The sequence below is a fragment of the Colossoma macropomum genome, unplaced genomic scaffold (genome assembly GCF_904425465.1).
Source record: "Colossoma macropomum unplaced genomic scaffold, Colossoma_macropomum, whole genome shotgun sequence".
In the NCBI taxonomy this organism is placed as follows: Eukaryota; Metazoa; Chordata; class Actinopteri; order Characiformes; family Serrasalmidae; genus Colossoma; species Colossoma macropomum.
The window spans coordinates 16,602,093-16,623,892 of record NW_023494794.1 but is presented as its reverse complement, the minus strand read 5'-3'; the positions used below and the strand labels follow the sequence as shown (position 1 = coordinate 16,623,892).

The 21,800-nt window shown below is 39.6% G+C and overlaps 2 protein-coding genes and 2 non-coding genes across 5 annotated transcripts; all 4 read right to left on the bottom strand.

Annotated features, from left to right (window-relative positions):
- Positions 1-1,360: 1,360 nt before the first annotated feature.
- Positions 1,361-10,723, bottom strand: LOC118814695 (ras-related protein Rab-35-like). Of its 2 annotated transcripts, XM_036580426.1 has the most exons (6): positions 10,457-10,704; positions 9,511-9,561; positions 9,085-9,208; positions 5,702-5,826; positions 4,365-4,489; positions 1,361-3,585 (listed from the first exon to the last, which is right to left on the bottom strand). In XM_036580426.1, exons 1-6 carry the CDS (start codon positions 10,506-10,508, stop codon positions 3,457-3,459), a joined length of 606 nt encoding a protein of 201 aa, XP_036436319.1. In that variant the 5' UTR covers positions 10,509-10,704; the 3' UTR covers positions 1,361-3,456. The 2 variants fall into 2 exon arrangements, with proteins under 2 accessions (XP_036436319.1, XP_036436320.1); XM_036580427.1 differs by lacking the exon at positions 4,365-4,489 and having other exon boundaries at positions 10,457-10,723.
- Positions 10,724-11,098: 375 nt separating this feature from the next.
- rplp0 (ribosomal protein, large, P0) lies at positions 11,099-14,964 on the bottom strand. The gene is made up of 8 exons (XM_036580419.1): positions 14,919-14,964; positions 14,303-14,411; positions 13,555-13,730; positions 13,134-13,221; positions 12,902-13,048; positions 12,543-12,728; positions 12,064-12,204; positions 11,099-11,312 (listed from the first exon to the last, which is right to left on the bottom strand). The coding sequence occupies exons 2-8, from the start codon at positions 14,354-14,356 to the stop codon at positions 11,154-11,156; spliced, it is 951 nt and encodes a 316-aa protein (XP_036436312.1). The 5' UTR covers positions 14,357-14,411; positions 14,919-14,964; the 3' UTR covers positions 11,099-11,153.
- LOC118815151 lies at positions 13,291-13,419 on the bottom strand. Its single transcript, XR_005007795.1, has one exon. It is a non-coding gene; the product is annotated as a small nucleolar RNA SNORA63 (small nucleolar RNA).
- On the bottom strand, positions 13,901-14,029 carry LOC118815150. Its single transcript, XR_005007794.1, has one exon. It is a non-coding gene; the product is annotated as a small nucleolar RNA SNORA63 (small nucleolar RNA).
- Positions 14,965-21,800: the final 6,836 nt, after the last annotated feature.

The window sequence follows — 21,800 nt, the reverse complement described above, 5'->3', positions numbered from 1 at the left end:
AGAAATTTCTTCCGAACAACTGCTTACAGAGTTTTTACGAAGACTCTGAAATTCACCAATGTTCTCTTACTTGGGATCTGTTCTTAGATAAGAACAGAATCTACAAACACTCAAGAGTTAAGGAACATGTAATGAATCTGATGTAAACTTTTCTTAGGACCTTTCTCAAGAACAAATTTAAGAAAAAACTTATTGATGTATGAGGCCCATCATTTACATTTAAAGCAAAACATTAGATGTGTATCATATTAACATATATAAATGAGCAAAAAACATTTAACAGCCTATGCATTAAGGACTGATTAATATACATAAATTTCATGTTTTATTTGCTTTTACAGCCCAAACAACTAGAATAATGCTACTTCATAGAGTAGTTTTGAAGTCTGTGTACCAAGTGATTCTAACCACTATTAGGTAAAAGGTAAAGGCCAACTGAAGACACTAATGGCTACATTGTAGCAGCAGATGGAGCTGTCATGCTAACAGGAGTCTCGGTCAGTGTGCCAGCAGGAGGGACAAACAAGGACAGCTGGAGCAAAACGGTCCAATGAATAGATTTGTAAGCTTGACCAAAAAAGGGGAATAGATGATCACTAACAACCTAAAAACAGCCCCATGAACACAGCACTCAGCAAAGGATAAGCAACTTTGGAGCATTTTAAACATGTCTGCTACTTATACAAATGATTAAAGAGTCACTTCAGGCAAAATGACAAATTGTAACCATCACAACGTGTTGTAGACAGGCCTACTCGCCTCCTACAGCGGTGTTGCAGTAGGCTCTGGTATGAGATTTTCAAGTTTAAAGACTAGTTGAGGGAAGGCTCTTTTATTTGTTTTTGTTTTTTTTACTGCAAGCTGGCAAATGCAGAAGGAAGCCAGATAGCTAGCAATACTGCTACAAAATCAAATGCCACTTCTGTATCTATTAGCCTCAGTGACTATGGTAGCAGATAGAATTTCCTTATGGCACTTGGGGCAGGTGGGTTCCCAGTGGTTATATGGCATATTTGCATAATGCATGCTGGGTATTGTAGTGAGACTGATGGACACAAAACATAAAAAAGGATACCAAACTCTGAACTTAAAAAAAACAAAAAGCACAATAAATGATAGTTTAGGGAGAGTTTCGAGTAAAAGTTCTTTGGTTCTTTAATCGAGTAATGGGAAATTGATTATATGCAACAGATGCAGCTGTTAGACGCTAGGTTTCAGTTTGCTGGGGTGTTCCTTCAACAATTCACATTAACTTGCAGCATAATTTCAACTGTGCAGGACAGTAGCATCTCCTTGTGTTCACATGGCAAAACTGCAGCATATTTTAACTTTAGATGTGCTTGAAAAACAAAATACAACCTGTTATCTTAAAATGTTTTATTATTATCGGTTAGATTCATGATGGGGCAAACAATGAGTGGCAATATTTCAGTTTCTTTTTTCCAGTGTACACCAGATCAACACGTTTACACATACATAAACACACATACAAATATCAGTGTCCATATACAGACATGCGTGTTTGTATATGTGTCTTTTCATATGTATGTGCATCACATAGACTGCACTGCAATGCTGATATGCACACACATAAATTAGGGCTCATGTCCATTTCACTGTGGCTTTAAAGTTGTTGATAAATGTTCAATGGACCCGTTGTGCCATGGACAGCTGCATACGATACCAAACTAGCAAACAGCCCTGTTTCCTGTGCATCATAGGGGATTTTAGTTTGATCAAACTTCATTTTGATGTGCGCTTTGCTTACAAATCATGGGTGCACTGCACAAACTGGATCTGACTGCTACGTATACAATGGAGCTACACATGCATTTTAAAATGGAATTTCACTGTTCTTTTAAAATTTCTGCATAATTCAATCACTGAAATACAAACAAAGTAATTCATAGTGGTTTGATGTGAAATACAGAAACTTACTAAGTCCAATTTCCCTTACAGTGGAGGTGATAGGAACCAACAGAACCATTTTATTTACTATTCAAAATGACCAGTAAACCTACCCGTGTTTTGTGAGTTTTGATATGTAATATTGACAATGGTTAAATAGTGGTAAATCTTACAAAATAAGTTGCTTTGGTCACTTTTTATCTTACAACATCCTTTCTTACATACAACTATGCAATTAAGGGATTCAGGTTTTAGGCCAAAAAGTATTTGCAACTATTTCACAAAACAAGTTTCTGTGAAGCTTTTAGAAGCAGTAAATGCTTCAGACTTGTTCCTATCAGCACCACAATGAACAATATTGACTCAGTAGGTTTCTCTGCACCGTTTCACGTCAAACCACTCTGAAGGACTCTGTTTACATTGTAACGACTGAATTACATAGAAATTCTGAAAAGAAGATGGAAAATGAAGATTGTTTATGTGGTCTGTCGGTATGTGGCGTTATTTGTGTGCGCATTCATGAGATGATTTCTTCGAAGTGTCAAACAGTCCACATTCTTGAAAGTCTGACCCTTTTTCCTTCCACTAAAACCAGCAGCGTCCAATATTGTTCTCGATTAGAACAGATAGTCATCTGTTTCCAAGGAACCATTTTTCAGTCAGGTTCAGTCACTTCACTGCACTGAGGTCCAATGAATTCATCCTGCACTGCGAGAGCAAAAAGGTCCAATCACTGGCACCAAATTCCATGAACGCTACCCATGTGTTTGATTGTTTACAGTGGAATAGTTCTGTTAGTAAAAAAATACAAATTTACAAAAAGAAACAGAAGAACGAAAGAAACAAACGAGCAAAAAGGCAAAACACTTGTCTCTGAGAGATTGGCAGCAGAGCGAGCATTTGGTCCACGGATGGCCAGGCTTTCTGTCTGTGACTTCATTTGGCTGTCTATCAGAGGCGCATGAGGACATGACTGGGTGCTTAATAGGAAAGAGGAGGGGTTTCCAGAAGAATCCTGATGTCAGTTCTCTAATTGGCTTCAGTGATATTGTATAAATTGACATTATGACTCAACACATTATTACCCATCCTATTCTGTCGGTTGGCACCGTGGCAAGAGATCACAGAACACTCAAACTCAAGCTTACGACTGAAAACAAGATGAGATTTGGAGATCTGGCCCTTCTTGTCAGCTCCCAACATTTCAAAAATAGGTGTGTGGGTGGGAGAGATAGTGGGGCCAGATATGAAGGAAAGCAATTCAAGCTCTTTAAAAGTCTTTATGGCAGTGGTCTTCCCTGACCCTTGCAGCAGGGACATGGGTGCCACTTGAACCCATTCCGGTTTAAAATCTGTACAAGTCCTTTAAGATTTCCCAAGTCCAAAAGGGCTCGTCGAGAATTTCATTAGTAAATCTAAATATAGATACATCTTATAACTTTTATTTGGCTTGTCTCTCCCGGGACACTGCGTTTTGTGTTTTCTGGCTCTTGTCAGTTCAGTGGCATGTTCAGCTGGCTCTCAGCTGGTGTAAGAGCGTTCAGTCTGTTAGCAGCATTTCTTCTTGCGTTTGCTGTTCTTGCTGAGTTTCACCACTTCGCTCTGTTGTTGCTGCTGCTGCTTGGCCACAGACTCTTTCCTTGCCTTTAGAACAAGCTCTGTGATGCAGTTGAACATCTGAGATGGAAAAGACAGAAACACGTACATACCGAATACCAGATTAGAAATACAGCTCAAACAGAAATGGAAAAAACTACTGATATTCAATAAAATTATACATGTCAAAAACACATCTGTCATAAAGGGTCTATGACGATTAGCTTGGCAAAATCTGTACATGTGCCACCAACACTTCAAACTCATGAAAGAAATTTCAAAACTGCTTTTGTCAGTCCTCTTCAAGCTTTCAGCATAGGGAAGAAGCAAAGAATGTTTTTAAACTTTCTAACCTCTATTCATCTCAGCTGTGGAACACGACCCTTTAACTCTCCTACTGATCGCCTGCAAACTCTGCCCTCTTTCCCCATCACTTAAAAAGGAATTTTACTCAAACTTCCAACTCATTTAAAGGGGAATATCCAACTTGGAAATGAACCAGACCAATCTGGTCTGGTTCAATGTGTATCAATGTGTCCTCTGTTGTCATTTAATGTATTCTGACTTATGACAACTTCCTATACTGAGAAAAAAAGCACACTCATATACTACTGCACCACATAAGGCAAGTGGTGATTTCTTTAAGGAAAATCATGTCAAATGTGACTTTTCAGTTGCAACGGCCTATTATATCTTGTATTTTAATGTGTATCTCCTATTTTTTCGACACAATTGCTAACCTATTCATGACCAGCAAATTTTAAACCGTACTGAACTAATCAGTCTGTGAACATGGTCTATTAGCACTCTGACTCTGCTTTTTCTAAAACTCAAGATGCACAGGTTCACTGCTTACTTACATCCTCCACATTGATGTTCTCCTTGGCACTAGTTTCAAAAAGCCTGATGTCCATTTGCTCAGCAAACTTCTGTGCATCATTGGTCTCCACCACCTTTGAGTTGGGGTCATCATTTTTATTACCCACTGTGCCAAGATGAACAAGGAGCAATTAACACAGGCAAGGAATAAAAGCTTAAATTAATGGCAATTAACAAAGGAAAGAATGTCACAGCAATGCAGAGGATACTGAATCTGCTTAGTTCTGATTGTTCTTTCAGCTGACCGGCAACCTAGTAGTGCTAAAAAGATAAGAAGGATAAAGAGCAACAATGTAGCTGAAATGCAGGGTTGGGCAGGGTGATTACATGCATTTTAAGGATAATATGTAGTGTATATTCCATAATACTAGCGGTAGCTAAATTCTTAGCTAGTAAGCAGTGATATTGTGGTTTGGATGTGTTTTTCCACCTTTGGCTTCAAATTACATCATTTTAATTTGTTTTAGCCACATACTATAACCAATGAGCTAACAATAAGAAAGAAAGACTTTGTTAATAGTTCAGTAGTTGGGTTACTCTTTAATCCAGATCCTATGTACCTCTTTTCAGGTGTCTCCAGTTTAGGAAATGGGTAAAATCTATTCCCCCCTCCAAACTTGCTATGGTCCAATTTATAAGAATCCATGCATAATGTACTCGTACGGACATATGCAAAAGTTTAAACACCACCAGACAAGTGAAAATGAATTAACACCTCCCCTACAGAGAAGACACTTAAATATGGCATTTTTCTGTTAATCTTAGAGCACAATTTATGTTTATTTGCCAAGTTTAACATATTGGATAAAAATAAAAACAAAGTAAAAATATGCCATAGCTTTTGCACGTGCCACATTTCATGTTTTATGTTAAATTCAGCAAATAAACAGTAATTGCACATAAAACCGACCAGAACTGTGTTCACCGAAGAGGACGTACTTTAATCAAATCGAAACATTAATCTGACCATGGACAAAAACTTGGCACACAACTGTATGCCTTACTGTTATGAAAGCTAGTCAGAGGACACTGGGCTTGGTTACTGCTGCTAAGCTATACTGGACAACTAGTATTGAGGGGATGGGTTTAGTTCAGGGTCAGTTCTGCAGTCTTCTGTACTACAATATACTCATACACAGAGAAAATCTTCTATATTAACTCTTAAATTTTCTTATTCTACAATAATCTTCTATATTCACACAAACTCACATACACATGAGGCATGACAGAGTAAATTCAGAAGGCAACAAGTTATAAACTGTAGATATTTTTCTTTACATGTATGTCAAGCCAGAGAGAGAAGAACCAAAACACTCACCTAGTATTCGACAAACATCGTCACAGTTCTGGTTGATTTCATGAAGCCACCGTTTGACATTTACAAAGGACTCTGCACTCGTGACGTCATAAACCACTATCACCCCGTGTGTGCCTCTGTAGTACCTGCAGAGAAACAGTTCAGGATTTCAGTTGCTTTTCTCTTAAATGCCTGCATCCCAAAACACACCCTCTAAACAATGATTAACTCCTCTTCTGTAACTCTGTCTGCTTAATGATGATAAAATAAGTTTATTCTAGTTTCAGTACTTAATGAGCAAAAACATACAATATACACTATATGTTCAAAAGTATCAGGACCCCCCTTCTAATAAGTTAATTCAGCTACAGGGCTCAAATTCTTCACTTCTATTTTATTTTTCCCTGAGGTTCACTTATAACATCTGCATGGTTTTATTTACCAAAAAGCAGCTGCAATTCAATTTTACACTACTATTTTCCAACCTCTCTTTATTGCTTAGAATTAAATTGGCTGTGCTAAACTGCTGTAGGCTGAATAGGTGGTATATGTAAAGAGTTGGTCTCTGTGACTGCATGGGCTGCATGGACTGGGAAGTGACCCCTCATCTAGAGGTCTGAAAACTTTCTTAAAAAAAAAAAAAATCCATATCATTTGTGTTCTACTGTCTTCATAAAGACTGATGATTGTGATATAATTTGTAGATTGTAGAAAATTTTGTCTTTTAAGGGCCCACATCATGGAAAACAAAATAATTCTCATTTTTTGGAATAAAATAGGTCAACACAGAAAATAGACATTGCTAAAGTTTCAAAACATACCAATTACTCCTCTGTCCATAAATTCTGTATACTGAAACCAAGCTGCAAAATCAGCCTGCTTTGAATTCACTGTTTATGTGATGTCACGAAAACCAAACCAAATAAGTAAATCCGCCTTTTCAGACAACAGCATATTAGCCCTGCCTAGTCACGCTTAAGTTACACACAATGATTCAGCCTGGACTGCTTTTTGAAAGGGACACAATACACGGCAGCCAAACAGAACAAAGCTCATTTACATATACCAGTCTTAAAGGCACAATCGAGGCCAGGTGGAAAATGGTAATGTAACAATGAATTATGTCTGCTTTTGGTACATAAAACCACTATATGTGGACCTCAGGAGGAGAAATAAATGCATAAAAATATGATTTTATATGGATATTGGCCTTTGAAATAATATGATCAATTATACTTAGCATAACCAGGGAATAAGCTAACCTGATTTCAGGTTTACTTCAATACCCTTTATTTGAGAAGAAATACTGGATGAGCAGGTGTTCACAAACTTACATACACACAGCGTAATTTGACCACCAGGTTTTGAGGAGACAATTACAACCTACTAGAATCACTATCTGCGTCAATTAAGTTCTATAATCAAGACTGGTGTTAGGAGGAGTCAGGTGACGGAACTGATATTGAAGAAAGGCCACTACTTCGCTCAGATATGATCATGTTTTAAAATAATGGAGAGGAAGGGGTTGGCGTAGAAGGACAAGCGTGGTGACCTGTGGCTGCATCACTTCCTGTAACCGTTTCCACAGACAGGAAGTGGTCACCTGAGAAAAACCATAAAAGCCTGTAGGATGCAACTACTATCTGCTGTTTACTTTGCAAACACTTAGAGGACAGTTTTGAACCTACATTTTCACAACCAGTTGGTTACAGAGTGAGGAGAGGAATCTGACAGGGAATTGAACACAAGCTTACGCACACAAACTTCATTAGTTTTGGGCCATGTCAGCAGCCTTGCTTGAGACTGATATTCCTTTCCCACTGATTTTGAGACAGAACAGTGCTGGATGGCTAAAATCCATTTACTCTAATGAGAGACCATGCCACTGCACTCCAGCATACCAGCAGGCTTCATCAACAACAACAGGCTTCTGTTCACCTCATCAAGACACTGCAAGTTTGTGTGTATGTTGGTAAGTTGTATACAGCTCTAAGGCAGTCCAAGGAGCAAAAAAAGGGTTTACAGTAGCACAATGTATCAATTAAATTATCTCCACAGTTATGTACATGCAGTGAAGGTATTTCACCACTGCAGGATTCTGCACAGGTCTAGACAGTTTCCTTGATTCTAAGGTCCAAGCAAATTTCAGACACAAATGTGGGCGGGGGGATAACTTATAGTCAAGATAAAAATCACATCACTTCAAGAATTAACCCACTCTGTGTCTTAAACTATGCTAGGCCACACCACACCACAACATAAAACCTAAGCTAAGAATTACAGACTGATATGTGAACTTAACCTTAGTGTTTTGAAACTGCATTTATAGAGCAGACTAAAAGGAAGGTAGTTCAGACTTGTGGTTTTACACTGTCTGAAAAAGGAAGTGAGACGGCTTTGAACTGTGGTTCCTTCCATTTCCTTGATGAGATGGCGTTCATGTAAGTATATGGTAAGTGGCTGTTTTCAAAGAGAACTTTAATGAATAACTAAAAGGTTTATATATTCTTCCAACTAAATTATAAAAAGCATTGATACCAATGTTCCTTAAATAGGTTACTTTTTGTCAGTAGTCAAAACAGCACAGTTTAATCACACTTAATCACAGCTTTCTCAGTATTCTTTCACACTCTGAAGAATAAATAGCCTATTAGTGAAAACCAAGGGCCACATTTATAAAACATTCACATTGATTTGATCTTAAAACGGCAGTATGTGCAAATTCATTTTTATATGTTAAATGTTTCATAAAACTTGAATTTGATGTGAAAATCTGTGTAGAGCTCAATGCAAGTTTCCAGCCTATATCACTGAAAAACACATTTTTAATGCAGCATATAAACACTCCAACATTCCAAATATACCATTCACTCCTAAGTCAGTAAACTGCATATATGTAAACTAAGCTGTAAAAACAGCCCATTCTGAATTTACTCTTTCTGTGATGCGATGAAAATCTACTTTACTACATTTATCTATATCAACTCTACAGAGACTACAGTGTTTTAGCCCATATCATTCATGCTTAAGTTATAAGGAATGTTTCTGCCTTGACTGCTTTTTGAATGACACAGGGCAACCAATCAGAACAAAAGTCATTTACATATATCAATATTGACGACACAATAACAAAAAACAGTCTAATTCACACCTGTGCCAGTGTGACAAACGTGGGTGGCACAAAGCATCAACCCATCTCGGATGTTTTGGTATCTTTGTTTCTGATGACCATAACAAGGCATGGAATGAGAGCAATGCTTGAATTAAACTTCAGCTCTGTCCATTCAACATGTTCAAGTTTGAAACAAAAAAGAAACGGACTGAAGTGCAGAGCAATAGCAGTGGTTGGCAGCCTGTCTTGCGACCTGGCTGTGAGATGTACAAAGGTATAACGAGGTACTCACGTAGAAGTGATGGTACGGAACCTTTCTTGTCCCGCCGTGTCCCAAATTTGAAGCTTCACCTTCTCTCCATTTATCTCCACTGTCCTGATCTTGAAATCCACACCGATGGTGGTAATGTAGCTACCTGAAGTGCACATATACATCAGGGCAAAAGATTACACAGCTGATATGGAGGGCACAGTGATATGGCTGACTGCTGTTAGATCAACACCGAAAGAAAACTGCACACTCAATGTAAATTTTGTTTGATTCTTGTTCTTGTTTGGGCGGTAAAGCCGAAGTCATTGCCAATGTTCACTTCTTTCAAGTTTCCAAGTAAGAACACTCTATTTGTAAACTAGGTTGTGGCCACATGAGGAGTTAAGTTACCCTTAGCTATTATTTGCTGACTGTTGGGAATGAGAATGACATTCAGGAGTGTCGTACCTGAAAATGTGTTGTCTGCAAACCTCAGCAGTAGACTGCTTTTCCCTACACCTGCAGAGAGAAGACATGAAAGGAAAAAAAGAGGTTGAAATGGAAACTCAGTAAAGAAACAGTGATACAGACACTGAAGCCCGAGAGCACAGCAATGTGACCTGCACTTGCTAAAGGCAGTTAGCTGACAACCAAAAAAGGCAAGAGAAAAAGTAACAGTTAATAGCCAAAGATCACACAAAACATGGGTTAAAATACATCCACCTAAATGACACGTGAAACCACTGTGAACTGAATTGTTCGGTGCAACACTGTCTAACGTTAGGTTAGCTGTCTAAGTATAACCATATTACTAAGCGACTAGCTAACTAGGACAACAGGGATAACAGTCGGTCACTATAGCTCAACTAGCCAGTTGTGTGTCCTGCTTTAATTCACATTATTATGCCATATAAATAACAACTCAGGCAGCAACGTTTATCTTCCAAAAACAACCAAAACATGCAGGTGTGAGCTAGCTAGCGTTAGCCACCTCCCCAGCTACCAATAATGTACCAGAGGCTAAACTTGTGGAGAGACGAGTAGTGAGGAAAGGCTAATCTATAAGCCGATTTTAGCAACTTTATGGGTTCAGCCTTCCATTTTTCCAACCACCGTTGACGCGTGGAAGTTTTTATATGAGACCGCGTTACGGTAGCTGCCACAGCTGCTCCCCGCCCAGCACGACTCAACGTCCGCTAACAAGACCCAGCAGCGCCCTGTTTATAATTGCGTTTACTAGCCAGCAGCTAACAGCCGGTCAAACCAGGAGAGCAACTGCCTAAATAGGACAAATTGGTAGCTTAAATTGAACACAACGACACGTTCACTGTAACCTTAAGACACCGCACCGCCAGAATACATTTCCGCGTCGCCGCGGCCCGTTTCCCGTGGCGCATCCTCGGCGTTTCCTTACCGCTGTCGCCGATGATGAGCAGCTTGAAGAGGTAATCGTAGTCCCGCGCCATGCCTCCGCAGCTTCGGTGCCTGTTAGCGGAACACTCCCCGGCCGAGAGGCAGCACTTTCACCTGGAATGCGTCCCCTCCACCGCCTCTGAGCCGGGTGTTTTTAAAGAAGTGTCCGCTCTGTTCAAGGTTCACACCCGTAAGGACATCAGGGCGAGTCTCCCGCCAGCCCAGCCTCGCTGCGGCTCAATAGCTCAAATCCCGCCTTCACCGCTGCCTGCTACTGCGCAGCCGCATTGAGCATCCTGTGTTGGTGCCGCTACATTGACTGCATCCAAAAACACACAGCACACTAAACTGCTAACAAATATAGATAACAGCAGTTAACTACTGACCTATTTAGCGCGGCAATGGTTTATTTTGGCATTAGCCAATTAATTTATATTGTATTTAAAATGTTCTCCGTGACACAAGCGGTCTCTTTAATTGCTGCAAGTTATAGTCTCCAAAGAAAACGTTGTCCTTTACTCAAACTACTAAGTCAGTTATGATTCCACAGCAAAAACCACCCTTTCATCATCCACTACTAAAAGACAACCCCAATACAGGAAAGCCTCACATTCACACATTACAAAAGAGACGAACACATTTATAGTTTTTCCAGATTTTATTGGTGTTAAATCAGCAGTTACGGTGTTCACTGCAGTTTAGTCGAACAGGCCGAAGCCCATGTCCTCATCAGACTCCTCAGACTCCTCCTTAGCTGGCTCCGCAGCAGCAGGGGCTGCAGCCGTCTCTTGGGCTGCCGCTGCCACAGGAGCTGCCACTGCAGCAAAAGCGGAGGGGTCAGCCAGGAAGGCCTTCACCTGGAGGAGAGCAGATTGACAGCATAAGTTCTCTTCACAATGTAAGTGAACATGAGCCACAATAAAAATAAATGTACCCACTGATAACCCAGGCCATGTGAAATGTAGTTGGTGGAACAGCTACTGAAGTCCAAATTATTGTTTAGGTGCAAGACAGCACAGTAAGAACTTATTTTCTTGAGACAACTCAACGAAAGCACTCAAGAGAGCAATGGTTTCCAAACCTAGGGCCTTCAACATTTGTATGGTCAGATTTACTCTTAAAAAGGACCAAATGTGAAAATTCACTATTGTAGTGATTTATAGAGTGAATGTGCTACAGGTATTACAGTAATTTGTGAATATGTAAAATGGCACAAATGCTGGAAACAAATTTAGAATGAAAGTTTTATAAGTGATACCCCTTCATGGCTGTGCTCCAACACCCTTGATCTAACTAATATGCTGAATTAGAAAAAACCCACCCCTTTAGGTTAACTAAATTCCAGGACTAGGGCTGGTAACCATAGCAGTCTCCACTCATATGTTCTATGTGACAAAGCCAGCCTTTGCTGGTCTGTCCATCAAATCCATGTAGTGTCTGAGACAGTGTCCCTGTCTGCTGAAGGAAGCAAGCAGACCGGGATTGGAAGAAACCAGTTTCTATTTGCAGGGGGAACGACAGAACAGCACTGCAGCAGCTGCTTTGTAACCTAACCTGCAGAGGACGAGATACTGTCCCACAACAGAATAAGGGAAGATGCGATTTTACCTTATCAGCCAAGGGGAAGGAGTAGTCAGTCTCCACTGCAACAGCCAGCACCCTCTTGTATCCATTGATGACAGAATGGGGGATAGAGGCGAGAGTGGGGTAGCCAATCTGCAGACACACACTGGCAATGTTCCTCACACCCTGCAAGACAAAAGGCATGGAGATGTAAGGGAAACAGATCAACACCCAGCTTGACCATTTATGCCATCAAACATGACTACAAAGTCAGTAGAGTGCTGAATTACTATGAATTAAGAAGCACAATCTATTCCAGGGCACCATTTACAGACAAAAGTAATGTGTGAGACCAAGCGTCCCTGCAAGTTGTTGGATTGTCAACAGACAGGGATAGTAGGAAACAAGTTTATTTATGCAGGGGGAACGACAAACCAGCACTGCGTTAGCTGATATGTAACTGAATCTGCAGTAATTATAACATGACAAATGTCCAGTTCTGGTAGTTTCACATGCTTACTCACCTCTAGGAACCTCTTGTGCAGGGCATCCTCAGTGATGTCCAGCACCTCAGGGCTGTAGACGCTGCCATTGTCATATACCTGCTGGATGATCAACCCGTAGGAAAAGGGCGAGATGTTCAGCATGTTGAGCAGCGTGGCCTCGCTGGCACCCACCTTATCTCCAGGTTTAATCAGCTGCACATTGCTCTGTACAGAAAAGAGCAAAGAATTAAAAGTAGTAGTCTCACAGCATGGACATTTGCTGGATCTCCAAATCAGATTCCATCAGACAAGCAATAATTAACTCCATGCAAAGAACAGTGTAAAAAAAAAAACAAACCAAAACAAGACAAAACTAAGAAATCTGTTTTTAACCTTACCAAGATTTCAATGGTTCCTCTGGAGATCTTGGTGGTGATACCCAAAGCCTGGAAGAAGGAAGTCTTCTCAGGACCCAGACCAGTGTTTTGAGCAGGCACAGTCACCTCACAGGGGGCGATGGCACCAGCACGGGCAGCTGCAGGAACCTAACAAGTGCAAGACAAGTTAAAACATTACATCAAGATGTTCATGTGAAACAGGAAAGCAATATTGAGGATAAACAGAACTTACCTTATTGGCCAGCAGCAAGTCCCTGACCTCAGTCAGGTCCTCCTTGGTGAAGACAAAGCCAACATTGCCACGGATGTGGGGGAGCAGCCTGTGAAGCACAGCTTGTCAACATTCCTCAGCAAAACATTAAAATTCCTTCAATACAATATACATTTACATGTGTGAGACCAAGCGTCCCTGAAAGTCGTGGGATGAAGACAGTCAGGGATAGTAAGAAACAAGTTAATTTGTGCAGGGGGAACGACAAACCAGCACTGCATCAGCTGATTCATAACTGTTCCTGCACAGCTTTTGTGTCAATAGATCATGTCCTCAGATCATTTACTGCTACACATAGGAGTGAGCAAAGGCTTCTTTAAAAAAAACAAAAAAAAAAAAAACAATGATTCAGGCCACAATGAACAAACAAATCTTTGCATACTTCTCCAGAGCTGGGTTGTTCTCCAGGTGGCCACGGATGGCCTTGCGCATCATGGTGTTCTTGCCCATGAGCACGACCGCCTTGCCCCGCAGGGACAGACGAATAGTCTGCATCTGCTTGGAGCCGACATTGTCTGCGCCCACAATGAAGCACTTCGGGTAGTCATTCAGTAATTGCTGTAAAAAGAAAAGAGTTATTTAAAAATGAGAAACAAGGAATTTGATTACACACTGTAAAACACTGGAAATGCAGGGATTATGTCCAAGACATTTTTTGAGCCATGAGATGCAGACAACAAATGAATAACACCAAGATACTTATGCTAAAACTCCTTTACTGCATTTTAATGTGTGAGACCAAGCGTCCCTGAAAGTCGTGGGATGCAGACAGTCAGGGATAGTAAGAAACAAGTTAATTTATGCAGGGGGAACGACAAACCAGCACTGCATCAGCTGATTCGTAACTATTCCTGCACAGCTTAATTCTACAGCTTTTATGTTTCATGTCTCACCATCATCTGAGGCCCTCTGATCACTTAGCGCTATATCTACGCAAATTTCTTAATGACTGAAGAAACCAGAGTTGGTAAGTTTCTCTGCAATAATCCATTTCACACCAACCCCTCTGGATGAGTTTAATACAGGAACATACATTGGTGGCCTTCCCCTGTAATTTATGCCATAGAGGGGAGAAATCCTACTTTAGATTCAAGCAATCCAACACAGAACAGGTAGAAATCAACACTTACAATGATTTTTAAGAAGTAGTTGGACTTCCACGTGGCCCTGTCTTCCCTGGGCATCTTTGCAGTGCTTCCAAGGATCGGTTAACAGCCGGTTTAAAGACAAGGTGATTAACTTAAATACAAAAGACAAAAAAAAAACACTTTAGTCACAACATTGCAAACAGTGTGGATTATAACAGCCAGGGAACAAAATTAGGTTATACAAGTATTTTAAAAAAGCCACGAGGATAGCATCGTAGCATAGACGATCGGTTACATGGCAGAAAATAATTTTGTAAGATTAGTAAAAACAAACAAAAAAAAACCACGAGGTTGACATATCATTATAAAGTCGTAAGAAATGCTTAAATGAGTGCGGTAGAGTTATAGTCTGTTCCCGACCAACACACACAAATCTCATGCGTGAAGAAACATGGCGCGGAGAGGCCTTAGTTAGCAAACAAGCTAACTGGGCAATTCTCACTGAATGTCTGCCTAAAATACGTTTTGTTCTATAAGGTTAGTCCCAGTTGCTTACAGTTAAAGCTTACTAGTCATATTCGGCTTAAAAGTGGAGACGTAGTTGTCGACAAATTGGGTAAATCTGTGAAAATGTGAGCTCGAACGGCGAAACCCTCACCTCACAGTAGGGACGCGTGGATGAAAAGAGACCGGAAAAAGACGAGGGGCGGTATTATATGACACAGCGGGACACTCTGATTGGTTAATATTGGTGTCACTCTATAGGTTCAGTCGCGTGCGTCATACTTTCACTGCACAGTCATACATACATACATACATACGTCATCTAAACCGCTTATCCTCTTGGGTCGCGGGGGGTGCTGGAGCTCACTGTACAGTCGAATTATTAAATCTATTAAATCAAACAGTCTCTCTCCAAGCCTAATTTTATTCATCTTTGGAAGATTTCAAACAATATGTCATCATCAAACAATTTTGGAAAATAAGAACGCACGAATGGCAATCAAAGCAATCAAAGAATTGTTTTTATTTGTACCTCTTGTTACTTTTTGCACTATTTACGCATAATATAATATAATAGATAGATAGATAGATAGATAGATAGATACATAGATAGATACTTTAAAGCTCTCAGAGAACCCTCTAACAATTCATACTTGTGTGCAGTGGGCCACAAAGCCAATACTGCCCAGGCCAGTACTGAGGGTATGAGGGGTGTCTGTAGTGGGCCCTTGATGCCACTTTGTCATAAAAATCAGTGAAAAAATATTTTACTTAACAAAAAATAAATAAATAAAAATAAATAAATAAATAAATAATTCCCCCTGACAATCCACTTAATTTGCCATCATTCTGCCTGATTTTTGGTCTAAAACAAGTTTATGTTGGCCTACTTTGTTGATCTTTTATGTTTACTGATATGTATAATGTGTTGCAGGGGTTGTCACCCAAACATACCTGCGCTGAAAATTTCCCAAAAATGACATTTTATGCAGTTCTGAATGTAAAAAATATTGGAAAATTCAGAATGTTTTTGCATGAACACATTAATATGTACTCGCCATCAAACCCAGTAGGTAATTCACCACTGTTGGACTTAGTTATATCACTTCAGAAGAGGGTTGGATCTCCTTTGGACCATCCTTTGCATATTTACACTGTAATTCTTATGATGAGATAGAATTGTTTTATTTTTGCAAATAGCTGATTAACAGCGTTGGCTATGTCTCTTCTGTTGGCTCTATGACCCCAGACAGGCCTGGGGTCATAGATGTGCTGATGTGCTGATGTGCTAACACTCCTAAGCAATTTAAAGTGATGTGAAAATCAAGGTACTACCACAACTGTGCACCAATTCTATTAGATAACAGCATCAAACATTGCCTTTACGTATTAACACTCACACACAGGCTCAAAAAGAAGGCCTGGCTCAAAGTTTAGGTCATCAAAATTCACCTACGTCTTCAGAAGACACAGCTTAATGCTGGGGGGCTTTATATGCCTCCAATGGACGCTTGGCATTGAGGACGGGGACATAAGACATAAGCATTTCTAAGTGTTTCAAACTCCTCTCATAAGCAAAATTGAGCATAATAAAATATAGGTTTTCTGCTTTATTTCTGTTGATTTAACCAGATATCTACTGTATTACTGTGAGTACTCATGCATGGATGGTATTTATTTATTTATTTATTTATTTATTTATTTTTTGACCAGGGAACTCGTCTCATATCAGAGGGATGAAAATGACCATACTGGACATATCAGACACCAGCAGTGACATGGACTTTCCTAGAAACACTGCAGTTCTGCAGCTCTGATAGAGGAAAGACTGCACTGGAAGGACTTGCTGATGTTCCCACAGTGTTTGTGGTGCTGCATGGATGACTTATGCACTCAGCCTTGAATACTGACAAGTAGGAAGTACATGATTGAAACTGTTTAGAAGGTATTTCTGCCTGTTTGTGAGCAGTCACTGCTAAAACTATCACTGAAAGACTGTCTGCCGAGGGTCTAGACTGCTGGAGCTTCTATAACAATTGCTTTTAGACACCAATTCTTTACTGTGTTATTGTGTCTTTATTCCATGTTTTAACTATAAAAAGCTGAATTATCTTGACTGTCTTAATTAGTCTTAATAATCAGATTCATACAAACTATTTGAATTTCAGTGAAATGTAAATTGTTTGTTGATTTCAGCAGGACACTGTTAAAAATCCTTGTGAGAATTGTTTTAAATGGCAGTGCCGGGCACAGATACCTTGAGCTGAAAAGAGCTTTTACTTTCATTTATGCTACACATTATAAATGTTTAAAAAAATGTCTTTATTTCAACAGTTTTAATTAGAGTTAATTGTAAACACAGTTAAGTGCACAAATGTACAGTATTGGAAAGAATACTTTAATTAAGTAGTGATGTCTGAATACTGAGTACACTGTCACATACTCAGTAATGTATTGCATTACAATACAAAAAAAGACACATATACAGATTACAGTTGGCGCATTGAAAAACTCTTCTGGTGTATTTTTTTATTTATTGACGCATGAAAGCATTAATATCACCAACTCACTATCAAACCCAGTAGACAATTGACCACAGTTGGACTTATCTACTGTTATGCTAGTGTCCTACTGCCCAAAACCTGTTTGCTGTAAGAAAAAAGAAATACCCTGGTAGGTTTTCTTTGCTTTTTAGCGAAATACATCCTTCTACATTCTAAAATCAAAAGAAAGGTCCTAAACAAGTGGTTAGAAACTATTTTCATTTTAATTTTTAGTGGTTTAGCGTTAGCTCGATTCACCCCATTCAATGAGGACTCGCTCGCGGGCGCCCTCTGGCGGTTTGCACTCATGTCTTTGATACAGTGGGAAGAGGACAGGAAGAGCCAGGCTCTGAACCTGTCCTCTGTGGCCTCTAGGTGGAGCCATTCAGCAGAGCTTGAACGCACTCGTCAAAATTATTTCCTGTTTTTCTGTGTGGACCACCCTGGCGACCCCTTGGGACCACGTCGCGACCCCCAGCTCAATAACCTCTGATCTAATTATACATTCAAGACATTTATTGGAAAAATAATGTAAAACAGAGCAGTGAACGCTAGACCTGTTTCAGCACCTTGGATAGTTCATCATCATCATCATCTCTCTCTCTCTCTCTCTCTCTCTCTCTCTCTCTCTCTCTCTCTCTCTCTCTGTCTCTCTCTTTGTGCCAACTTTACTTCCTCTTAAAGGGTTTCTAAAAGGAGGATGTTTTGTATCCATTATGTTCCGCTTTCCATTTGCCTCTACTTTTTGTAAAAAAATAAATAAATAAAAATTAAAGTACTTTGTGTCCAGAGTTTGTTTGAATGATCTGCAAATGTAACATGTAAACCATATTTTTAAAGGTAAATACTACAAAGACAACATCTCAAATGCTGAAACTGAAAAATTATATTGGGTTTTGGCCAACAACACTTTCCAAAAAAGTTGGGACGGGGGGCATGTGTTACATCACCTCTTCTTTTAACAACACTCTGTAAGCATTTGGGAACTGAGGAGACCAACTGCTGTAGTTTTGAAAGTGAAATGTTTTCTCATTCTTGTTTGATATAGGATTACAGCTGCTTAACAGTTCAAGGTTTCCTTTGTCGTATTTTTCGTGTCAAAATGTGTCAAATGTTTTCAGTAGTGACAGGTCTGGACTGCAGGCAGGTCAGTTTAGTGCCCTGACTCTTTTACTACAGAGCCATGCTGTGGTAATGCATGCAGAATGTGCTTTGACATTGTCTTGCTGAAATAAGTAAGGCCTTCCCTGAAAAAGACGTCATCTGGATGGCAGCATATGTTGCCAAGACCTGTATATATTGTTCAGCATTAATGGTGCTTTCACAAGACACCCACGCCATGTGCACTAATGCACCCTTATACCATCATTAATACTGACTTTTGAATTGTGTGCTGATAACAAGCTGAGCAGTCTGTAGCCCGGAGGACACAGTGTCCATGATTTCCATAAAGAATTTCAAAAGTTGATTTGTTGGACCACAGAACACTTTTCCACTTTCCCTCAGTCTGTCTTAAATGAGCCCGCGTTTTAGAGTTTTAACTTGCATTTGTGGATGCAGCGACAGTTTTCACAGTGGTTCTCAGAAGTGTTTCTGAGCCCATGCAGTGATTTCCACTACAGAATCATGTCTGTTTTTAATGCAGTGGCGCCTGAGGGCCCAAAGATCATGGCCAGCACGTCCAGTTTTTGATCTTGTCCCTTGCATATAGAGATTTCTTCAGATTCTCTGAATCTTTTAATGATATTCTATACTGTAGATGATGAAAAGCAAAAGTTCTTTGCTATTTTATGTTGAGAAACGTTATTCTTGAATTGTTGCACTATTTGCCTGCACAGTCTTTCACAGAGTGGTGAACGCCTCCTCATCTTTACTTCTGAAAGACACAGACTCTCTGGGATGTTTTCGCACCTTAGTTTTTACATATGTATATGATTTAACAGTGTTTAAATAGCACATGAAACACTTCTATCTCAAAAAGCCTACAAAATTGTTTTTTTTTTTTATTACATAGGCCCTTTAAAGACAGACAGTGCTTAAATGGGGAACCTCTGTGAATGTTAATGTTTGGGCTTTAGTTACCTTCCTTGTGGTGAATGAAAACAGCTATTTGTTCAGCTGTGATAGAGCCTTTTCGTTTACTGGAAGGGAAATACATTCTGTTATATTTTGAAGGAAATGACTGGTTAAAGATTGGCTGTTGTTTCTACGTCACAGAAACAGATGCTGGCTGTGTTGGAATGAATGAGTTACCATAGAGAAATGATTACAGTCGCTGTGGATACAAAAGAACGTTCTAAAGCAAAAACCTTTGAAGACAGCGCATTTCAAACTGCTCCCTCAGAGACTGAACTCTCATTATTCCTGAGATCTACCTGCTCTTTCACACCAACAACAGCTTTTCTGAATTGTCAACTGATACATTTACACACATTAAACACAGATATTTCTGTAACGGTTATTATTGACTGGATAAATAACTTTGTTTAGCTGTGTTTTATATTGTTAGCTAACGTTAGCTTAGCTCTAGGATTAGCTGTACGTAGCTTAGCTTAGCCTAGTGTGTTGTAGTAGTGTAGTAGTGTTTGTAGGATTTGTTTTTTCAGGTTTTCTCTTTCAGGTCTCTTCTTTTAGGCTGTAAGTGAATTAATAGCTCCGTCGGTCTGAAGCGCTGCTGAATGTAAGTAGAGATCTGATAGTATTTAGCCACAGTGGGATTTGAAGCTGGATTTAGCTCACGTGTTGCTAAACTGTCTCATCTGTCGCTCGTTTCACTCTGAATAAGCTCAGAAAACCTTCCTATACATTAAATCAGATGGGATCATGAGATAAATGATAAATGTTGGATACTGGTGGATAAAAGGTGCTGTTATTAACTGGACACACATTCTTTAGCCTGTGTGTTGTAGCTAAAGTCTCTCTGAGTGATGGACTGTCTGTCTGTCTGTTTTGCTCAGCTGTTGTTCATGATGCTTTGTGCGGGCAGTTGGTTCTACGATCTTCTGGCTGCAGATCAGACCATCATCCTGGACATGTACAGCCTGCACATGAAGATCAACCAGCTGGTTAGTTCCACCAGTTCCATCCTTCTAAACAGAACAAGCTGTGTGGAGCAGTGTTTCTATTAGTAGCAGCTAGAAGAGCCCAAATATCATTTACTGAGTGTCCTGTTGTTCTTTACTGTAATTCTCATGTACTGGTTTTGGTTTCGGGAGTGTGAAGTTGCTGCTCTCAGAGATGAAAACAAGCGACTGGACAAACAGGTAGAGAATCCTGAGTGTGTTTAAAATACAGTGGACCCCAGAAATCATGACACCCTTTGACTGTTATGAAGAACCATAGTAAACTATTTATATTATATACTACAGGCCAAACAATTGGAAGCAACAGTAAATTTGCAAAATAAATATGAAAGAAGTATTACGTATTACAGACATTAATATTTTCATTAGAACAGAACAGTAGGGTCTGACTTAATATCTACAGCAATCATATACAACACAATGGAGCAATATTTTTGAAACATTTTTGATATATGTAGATAGGCTGTGTTCTAATTTGCTGCCTTCATTCCAAAGGCAGTCTAGGTTTGAACACTCTTTATAACTTCAGCGTGAATGGATGGGGCTGATTTGTAGTAAGCTGAATAGGCAGATATATGTAAATGTGTTGTTTTCGTGACATCACAAAAACAGTAACTTTAAAAGAGCCTGTTTTTACACCTTCATTTCCATATATGGACTGTATGAACTGAAGAGTGAGTGAGAGTGAGTATGTTTTGGAACTTCACTGATATGTAAAACCTTAAAAAACTTTCTTTACTTAAAAAAGTGAGAACAATGCAGTTTTCCATGATATGGATCCTTTAGAACTCATACCTTTGTGAATTGACTAGATTGTTTGTCCTTACCTCTCAAAGTCAGTAAAAATGAAGACACAAAGATGGTTTGGAGTCTTAAAAATATACTTATGTATGTTTTGTGAAGCTGTTTCTGGATGAGAGGGCTGTGCAGAGAAGCGAGGAATGGTTGAAGGAGAACGAAGCCCTTTTTTCCAAATTTGAGGTAAACTCAATTTCACTGTAAACACACCACAGTCTGAACTGAGTTCACTCAGATATCTAAAACACAAATATTTGAATACTGCCTTCAACATCTTCATCACTTCTTTACAGGGAATCGTTCATGATTCGGAACACTGGCTATGTCGGAGTGATCGTCACCTGACCAATGTAAGGATGCCCTTCTTCATAACACGACTGATAAGCTAGTAAATTTGATGGCCTGCAGTGATGTAAAATGTTTTATAATAGGTCACTGCTGAGGTCGAGGAGCTCCAGTCTGTCAAGGATGAAGCTTCTGATGAAGTCATGGTATTCTAAATATGTGAAAGAATAAGGAATTTAAAGTAGGTCTCTAAACTGTTCCACAAATCAGTTTTCTCTCTGTGTTGTGTCTCAGCGTCTACAGGCCACAGTGGAGGAGCTGCACCAG